This window comes from Culex quinquefasciatus, chromosome 2, assembly GCF_015732765.1.
Source record: "Culex quinquefasciatus strain JHB chromosome 2, VPISU_Cqui_1.0_pri_paternal, whole genome shotgun sequence".
Taxonomy (NCBI): Eukaryota; Metazoa; Arthropoda; class Insecta; order Diptera; family Culicidae; genus Culex; species Culex quinquefasciatus.
Genome location: NC_051862.1, coordinates 172,254,511 through 172,262,882, shown reverse-complemented (window position 1 = coordinate 172,262,882; position 8,372 = coordinate 172,254,511). Strand labels below are relative to the sequence as shown.

General features: G+C 48.8%; 2 protein-coding genes across 2 annotated transcripts; both read left to right on the top strand.

Moving 5' to 3' along the window:
- The first annotated feature begins 1,554 nt into the window (after window positions 1-1,554).
- Window positions 1,555-3,652, top strand: LOC6037541 (lysophospholipid acyltransferase 7). Its single transcript, XM_001847389.2, has 4 exons — window positions 1,555-1,996; window positions 2,059-2,169; window positions 2,225-2,576; window positions 2,645-3,652. Exons 1-4 carry the CDS (start codon window positions 1,788-1,790, stop codon window positions 3,410-3,412), a joined length of 1,440 nt encoding a protein of 479 aa, XP_001847441.1. The 5' UTR covers window positions 1,555-1,787; the 3' UTR covers window positions 3,413-3,652.
- A 273-nt stretch (window positions 3,653-3,925) lies between these two features.
- On the top strand, window positions 3,926-8,110 carry LOC119766403 (uncharacterized protein K02A2.6-like). The gene has a single exon (XM_038250931.1). The coding sequence runs from the start codon at window positions 3,926-3,928 to the stop codon at window positions 8,108-8,110; it is 4,185 nt and encodes a 1,394-aa protein (XP_038106859.1).
- The last annotated feature ends 262 nt before the right edge of the window (window positions 8,111-8,372 follow it).

Below are 8,372 nucleotides of genomic sequence, written 5' to 3'. Positions count from 1 at the left end.
GTCTGTCAAATTTCCTACAACTTTGTCTATGATCACTTTTTGATACGAAGTAACGGCTTTGAGATACAACAATATTTAAATTACGAAATACAAGAATATTTAAAACACTTACGCCCTTATTTAATGTCATTATCGAGTGAAACTGGCTCCATATACACAAAAATGGCTTACATAAATGTAGGATAACATGTCTAAAAAGTTTCATTGAGAGGGTCGAGAAAAAAGTACCTAAAAAATTACTGTTTTGGGCTGGAATTGCTCATTCTGGAACAGAACTGCTAAATTCTATTAAAAAAATTAAAATTGAAATTGAAACAAGCAGTCTATCCGTTTTGCGCAAGTGACAGTTCACGTCAAGTAAGAGAGGGATAGACTGCTTGTTTACAAACGCAGATTCGCCCTATTGAACTGTTACTACTGATTTTTTTCAAAAACCTCAGTTCGTGTGCCAGAAACTAGAGAGCCTGTAGCTTATTAGAGAACAGTGTATAGAATAAGACCAGGATAATCAATATTTGCAAAATAACCTAATTGAATAAGTTATCACATGAAAAATAAAACGTGATCTTAAAACGACGAAGCACTCTCGTGTGCCAAGAAATTGGTCAGCAACGTGTACACACGCGCGCTGTATGAGTGTGAGTGCTTCGTCTAGGTGTGTCCAGCTGCGCAACGTAGTGCTTTGCACCTGCGTGACTCTTTTCAGATTCTTTTTTGATCCGATCCGATCCGAAACTGACCATTTTTCAGCGGCATTTTTTTTTTTTTTTTGTTGAGCCTTGATACCACTGCGACCAATTAGAGGAATATTGTGGTGAAAACGGCATTGGTACTTTTGTTTTGAGATGGCCGTTCTCTAATAAGCTCCAGGATCTCTACCAGGAACAACTTTGCCAAAGAGTCGAGTTTGAAATCCAGGTTTTTAAGCGAAGATGGCGTTCTAGCTTTATATTTTGATTTCTTTTCTTTTTTTTCAAGTTTACAATAGAAAAATTCAACATTTTGTTAAAGATTCATGGCAGTGTTTTGGTATGTTTTTATTTTATTACAATAACATTTCAGACTTTTTTTATTAGATCCTGAAAACATATACATACTCATACAATATACGATCTTATGATCTTAAAAAAACCGTAGTAGTTTTTCCTGCCTCCGCTCAACACGAAGCCTCACTGTTTTGTCAACATACACTCAAACCCCGTTGGTTTGACACCAACTGTTGTCAAACGAACGGGGTCACTTTTTAGTTTGACACCCCTTTTACACGGCGTTCACACATATACATACTACCAAACATTTGTTTTGATGGTGTGCGTGAGCGCCATGTAAACAGTGACAGTTCGTCACTTTTTAGTTTGACTTTAACCAACCAACGGGGTACAAACTAAAAAAGTGTCAAACGAAAAAGTGACCAACAACCGGGGGTTGAGTGTACTTTTTTAGAACAGCAACATTGCAAAGCTCCAAAAAGCTCTCTCACCGATAGCACGGCGAGCTTTTCATTCATCATCGTCGCTCGGCTCTTCGTATTTCGCTGCTCGCTGTCAATATTTTTTATTTACTGCCGCGAAAAGTCATACGATTTGCTGCCGCTGCTGCAGTAGGTTGTGTACCTTTTTCGGCTAGAATTTTGCTAAACTAGGGTATATTATTTAACCATCGTTTTAATCGCACAACATTCAGGGCTGTACGTGTGTGTGTTGTGATGTGGAACTGAGTGCAATTCGAAATCGATCACCCTGCCCCAGAAAAAGTGAGGTTTTCTCCGTTCAACTTTTCCCGTTATCATGAAGGACGACATCGTTTATCTGGTCCTGTTGGGACTGTGTATCGGGTTCGGTCACTTCTACCGAAAGTTTAAGGATCCCGAGGAGAAGAAGCTGCTCGGAACATGTCTTGGGATTCTGGTAATGGTTTCCGTGTCCGGACTTCACACCGTGCACATGCTCTTCTGCTACCTGGTGGCCAGCCTTATCATTGTCTATGCTAATCGCAAGTAAGCTGAGCCACTTTCTTGATTAGGAGATTCGCCTTGCTCATGTTTTGGTTTTATTTTAGGACATGTCATCTGGTCACGTTTGGTTTTATGTTTGGGTACCTATTCCTGTTTCGGTCAGTTACTTATCTGGGTTTCGATGCCCCACCAGGTCACACCAACATGATACAGATGTAAGTGGCTTATCGATCAGTTTGAGTAGCAAATTTTAACGAGTTTCGTTTTTAGGATTCTCACCCTAAAGCTGGTAGGACTGGCGTTCGAGGTCAACGCGGCCTACACCAAAACCCAGGGTGACGAAAAGGCCAAGAAGGATGACGACTCGCAAACCATAGCGGAACAACTAAGCGAAAACGAGAAAGCTCTCTTGAAACTCGACCTGCAGAATGTCTTCCATTACTGCTTCAACTACGTTGGCATACTCACGGGCCCTTACTTTACGTACAAAACATACCGCGATGCTCTGTACCTGCCGTTCAGCTCAAAAGCCGACTGTATCGGAGCTACTGTCGAAAAGCTAAAGGTTATCCCCCTCTACGCTGGATTATTCCTGCTAATCTCCTACGTTTGGCCGTTGAACGTAAGTTATTTATGGTGGAACTACATCAACCTTTAAGGCGTGACACTTTCCCTTCCTCCCCTTTCCAGTACGCCACATCGGCGGAGTTCTACGAGGAGCGTTCGTTCTTCTACCGCCTCATGTACGTGTGGCCGACGTTCTTCATCTTCCGTATGCGCATCTACACCGGCATACTGCTCAGTGAGTGCGTTTGCACGATGGCCGGTTTCGGGGCGTACCCGAAGCTGTGCGCTAACAAAAGTGGTCACGGCCCGAGCAAAGATTGCAGCGCCATGATCGCAAACCCGGACGATCACGAGTACGACTTTGAAACGGTGCGCAACATCGACGTCATCAATACGGAAAGATGCTGGACGTTCCGGGAGGCGATGCGCTACTGGAACACCTGCGTCCAGTACTGGATGGCCATGTACGTGTACAAACGGTTCCCGAGTAAGAAGTACCGCACACTCGCCACGCTGGCCGTTTCCGCCATCTGGCATGGCGTTTACGCCGGCTATTACTTCTGCATATGCGCCGCGCCCTTCTACCTTCCCATCGAAGATCTGTACGTGAAGCTGTTTATCAAAAATGCTACCGGAACGAAGCTCAAAGTGCTCAACGTCATCTGCTGGATCTCCAAGTTCTTTGCCTTTTCCTACATGGGCATCGCCTTTCTACTGCTGACGATTGAGAAAATCTGGTTCTACTACAACTCGGTGTACCATTTCGGGTACATCTTTTGGATTGTGCTGTACGGCGTCGGCGTGCTGATTGCCAAGGACAGAAAAGCCAAGGCCAAACGGGCGGAGAAGCTGACGGCGGCAGCAACAGGGGCGGAAGTGGCTGGCCAGTAGATTAATAAAAAACGACACGAAAATTGTAACGAATTGTACAACACCAGCATGCATCTAGATCAAGTTTGTTCGAACGAATTCAACCGCAGAGATATTTTTTGGATAATCATAGTTCAATGTTTTCGGCTAATAATAGCGAGTAGATGCAACCTTTTTTACTAGCTGATTTTTAGACTTATAAACAGTTGAGTTTGATTGGAATAGAAACGTTATGCAAAAAATAAACGAAAGTTTTAAGCTCATGACTATGATTTTTGATTTGCAATGATCCGGTACATGAACTCGTTCAGTGTTTGTGACGTAGGAGTCAGGATGAGCATTGAGTCGCCCCTCGTGCCTGTCAGTCGAGCGGACAGAAGTACGCAGCCAGGGCGAGTCGACGTGAGAGATCGCTTGTGTCAACACACGTTTTCGCGGCACGGAATAAATGTCTTAACTAAATAGTAAAACGGTGTTTTCGTACGTTACATTGGCGACGAGTTCGATCGAATTTGCGCGAATCGGACCGAAAGGATGGCGCAAGGGCCGTCGTTTCGATGTTTCGACGGGGATGTTGACGAATGGCAGGCGTTCCGGGAGCAGTTGGAGCAGTACTTTGTGGCCTGCGACGTCAAAGAAGAAGAGAAGAAGAAGGCAGTGCTCATCAACCACTGTGAGCCGAAAACATACAAGCTGCTTCGGGATCTTTGCATGCCGAAGGTGCCGTCAGCAAAAAAGTATGACGAGCTGTGTGATTTGTTCGCGAAGCACTTCACACCACCGGTGATCGTCCACAAAGAACGTCGTCTTTTCTGGAGAGCCACAAGAGGAACCGACCCCCCCGAGAGCGTCAATGCCTGGGCGGCACGAGTCAAAAATCTGGCCTCCAACTGTAAGATGGGGGACCACTTGCAGCACAGTTTGGTCGACAAATTTGTGGACGGCTTGGAAGGAAAGGCGTACGAACGGATCTGCGAAGAAGACGAGAAGCTGACCTTGGAGAAGGCGCTGGAGATTGCCGTCAAGTACGAGCCGGAAGAACCCCGGCAGTCATCGCTGTTCCAGTTCCAGCGCGGCAAGCATCCGGCACAGCGCGGACGATCCGTTCCAGAGCAGAAGACGGCCGGCACCGACGCGGGACGCTGCCTGGTGTGCAACAAGCCGGGACATTTGGCTGACAGCTGTCGGTACAAGAACTACCAGTGCCGAAAGTGCCACGCGAAGGGACATCTGCAAGCGGCTTGCCCGGTGAAGCGAAACTACTTCCTCGGGGATCAGCGGGACGGAAGCGGCGTTGCTGAGGGTGCCTCAGACGCGATCAACTTGGAGCAGAACTTCATAAGTAAGTGGGAGTTCAACTCGATACACTGGGTGGAGGAGAAGCTTGCGGTCGATAGGCCAATGACGCTAGGAGTTAGAGTAGGCAAACAGAACCACGTGATGCAGTTAGACACCGGAGCAGCGATATCGGCGGTGTCTTTAGCCTACTACGACGAGAACCTGAGGGACTGTGTTTTGCGCCAATCGTCGTTGAAATTGAGTGGTTACGGCGGAGAAAACTTGGTAGTGAGAGGAGTGATTGAGCCAGACCTGGTTTACGCGGGTGCACGCAAGAGAGTGGCCTTCGCAGTGATCGAGAACGGTGGCCCGCCATTGCTTGGCCGAAATTTTGTTCGTGCTTTCAATCTCGGTGTGTCGTCCCTCTACTCGGTTGAAGCGGATGCGGAAAGCGTCGTGCAGTCTATGGTCAGCAGCCATGCAGAACTTTTCAGCGAAGGCTTGGGAACGTTCAAGTACGGCACCATTAAGCTCGAGCTGGAGGAGGATGCGAGGCCGATTTTTCGGAAGCCAAGGACGGTGGCTTACAAGTTTGTGGACAAGGTAGCTGAAGAATTAGACACCATGGAAAGAGACGGCGTGATTTCCAAGTGCGACCGGTCGAGTTGGGGAACCCCGTTGGTCCCGGTGATCAAGGCAGATGGGAGTATCCGGTTGTGCGGGGACTACAAGACCACGGTGAATATGCACGTAAAGGATGTCATCCACCCTCTACCAACCGTGGATGAAGTGTTCAGCAAGTTGAACGGGGGCAAAAGGTTCAGCAAGCTGGACCTGTCAAAGTGCTACAATCAGTTCGTGCTAGACGAAGAATCTCGGGAAGTATGTGCAATATCCACGGGCAAAGGCGTGTACAAGATGAATAGGCTGCCGTTTGGGATTCGTCCAGCATCGGGAATCGTGCAAAGGATCATCGAGCAGCTACTGTGTGGTATTCCGGGTGTGCAGAATTTCCTGGATGATGTGCTAGTTACGGGTAGAACCGACAGGGAGCACCTGGAGAACCTGGCGAAGGTGTTCGACGTGCTGGAGCAAGCGGGGCTGAAGTTGAACCTCAAGAAGTGCCAGTTTTTCAAGAAGGAGGTTACGTATCTTGGACATGTCATCAGCGCCAACGGACTGTGCAAGACCGACGAGCGGGTCAAGGCTATCCGGATGACTAAGGAGCCGAAGAATGTGCAAGAAGTCAGGGCATTTGCTGGGTTGGTCAACCACTACTCCCGCTTCGTCAAGAACATCGCTGACATGATGAGTCCTCTGTATCGCCTACTGAAGAAGGGGACAAAGTTCGTGTGGTCCAGCGAATGTCGCGAAGCGTTCGTAAAGGTCAAAGACGCAATTTGCGAAGACGTCATGCTGGCTCATTTTGACCCGAATGCAAAGTTGCTGCTTGTGTGCGATGCGTCCATGGAAGGCGTCGCCGCGGTCTTGGTGCAAAAGGCGGGAAATGAGCCGGAGAGACCGGTAGCTTTTGCGTCGCGAGTGCTGCATGCGGCGGAAAGAAACTACAGCGTTCTGGATCGAGAAGGGTTGGCGATAATGTTTGGTCTGAACAAGTTTTTCCACTACCTGGTCGGGAACACCTTTACGATCCGGACGGACCACAAGCCGCTGATTTCGATATTGAACCCTCACAAAGGTATTCCGGCGATTGCAGCGAGCCGCATGCAGCGATGGGCGAACTTTTTGGGCGGATTCAGCTACCGTATCGAGCACGTCAACTCAGAGGGCAATATAGCAGACTACCCGTCTCGAGCTCCTTTTGAGTCGTGGACCTTGTGGAAGGAGGATGACACCTACTTGAACTTCATTAACACTGGTCAGGCCAAGGTGATCAACGATGACGTCGTCCGTGTCGAAATTGGCAACGATCCGGAGCTGGCGGGGCTTCGGGAGTGTTTGTTGAACGGGAGACGACCCAGTGACCCGAAGGCCAGTCCGTACCGAAAAGTGTTCAACGAGCTGTCGCTGGAGAATGGACTGATTATGCGAGGAGTACAAGTCGTGGTGCCGACAGCGTTAAGGAAAGCAGTGTTGGAACAAGCTCACCGGTCACATATGGGAATCGGAAAGTGCAAGACGGTGATGCGAAGCTTTGTGTGGTGGCCAGGAGTCGACAATGATTTGGAGACACACGTTAAGAGCTGCAAGGCATGTCTGGTGAACAGGCCATCGCCAGAGAAAGCGAAGTTGATTCCGTGGGAGGCACCAAAGTCAGTCTGGAGCAGGGTCCATCTTGATTTTGCGGGCCCTGTAAAAGGTTGGAGTTTCCTGATCGTCGTGGATGCCTTGTCAAAGTGGGTGGAAGTGTTCCCAACGCAGAAGTGCGACACGGAGTTTGTCCTTGAAAAGCTGGCTGAGTGTATCGCTCGGTTTGGTCTGATGCATGAAATCGTTAGTGACAACGGCACGCAATTTACTTCTGCGAAGTTCCGGAGTTTTCTGGAGGCGAACGGCGTTCGGCTGGTTTTAACAAGTCCGGGGCATCCTGCAACAAACGGTCAAGCGGAAAACTCGGTGAAAACATTCAAGGCCTCCTTATTGAAGTCGTTTGCGAGTGGATCTACCAACGTCAAGGAAATAGTGGCTAATTTCTTGCTCGGGTATAGATCTGCGACCCATTGCTCAACGGGAACTTCACCAGCCCAATTGATGCTTGGGAGACAACCGCGCTCAACATTGGATTTGTTGAGAAGCAACGATCGGGGAGTTCCAAGTAAGGAGGTGAAAAAGGCCAGAGAAGCTATTGTCGCACGGCAGTCCAGACAGGTTGACAACTACAAAGGAACACGGGAACAGCGGTTCAACCTAAACGAACGAGTTATGGTGCGGGACTACACTAACCCCAACAAGGCCGCCTGGACACCGGCGGTCGTAACTGCCATCGTGGGAAAACGGAATTACGTGGTAAAGCTCAGCAGTGGACGGGAAATCAAGAGGCACCTCAACCAAATGCTAGCGGACACTACGGTCGCACCGGAGGGAGGAGAAGGTGGTATCAAGCTAGGTGACAAGGCTATGAGTGATGTTCCCCCGAGGCCGAAGGAGCAGCCGGGTGTAACGGTGTATCGGGCACCGTTCAAGCGGGTCGTGGAGCTGTTTGCAAACGAGGAACGGGTTGACCCAGTTTACGACGTGTCCGGTACAAGTCCCACTCCGGAGGAGGTAGAGCTTCAACCGGAGGTTCCTGCGGTGGCAGACACGGAGGAGCAGCGTGGCGATTTGGCGTTGGTACCAACAGACGAAGATGACGAGCACTTTGTAGATGCTAGACTGAACGGGACAGATAGTGAAGATAGCGATACAGGGCTTGAGTTGGCAGGGTTCGACAGAGGGAAATGGAAATTTCGTGATGATTTAGGTAGACTACTCCGGAAGTAACCGAGGGCTTTTTCTGTTTCAGACTTCAGCCTTTGATTCGGATTTGATCAATGACCACACATATTTTCATTCAATCTAAAAATGTATTATTAGCTTAGTGCGGGGGTGTGACGTAGGAGTCAGGATGAGCATTGAGTCGCCCCTCGTGCCTGTCAGTCGAGCGGACAGAAGTACGCAGCCAGGGCGAGTCGACGTGAGAGATCGCTTGTGTCAACACACGTTTTCGCGGCACGGAATAAATGTCTTAACTAAATAGTAAAAC

Bases quoted from the DNA above. Each gene is read 5' to 3' on its own strand.
- LOC6037541 (XM_001847389.2), top strand. From the start codon at position 1,788: ATGAAGGACGACATCGTTTATCTGGTCCTGTTGGGACTGTGTATCGGG. The intron at 2,170-2,224 runs GTAAGTGGCTTA...TTTCGTTTTTAG, and splicing joins CACACCAACATGATACAGAT to GATTCTCACCCTAAAGCTGG. The intron at 2,577-2,644 runs GTAAGTTATTTA...TCCCCTTTCCAG, and splicing joins CCTACGTTTGGCCGTTGAAC to TACGCCACATCGGCGGAGTT.
- LOC119766403 (XM_038250931.1), top strand. From the start codon at position 3,926: ATGGCGCAAGGGCCGTCGTTTCGATGTTTCGACGGGGATGTTGACGAA.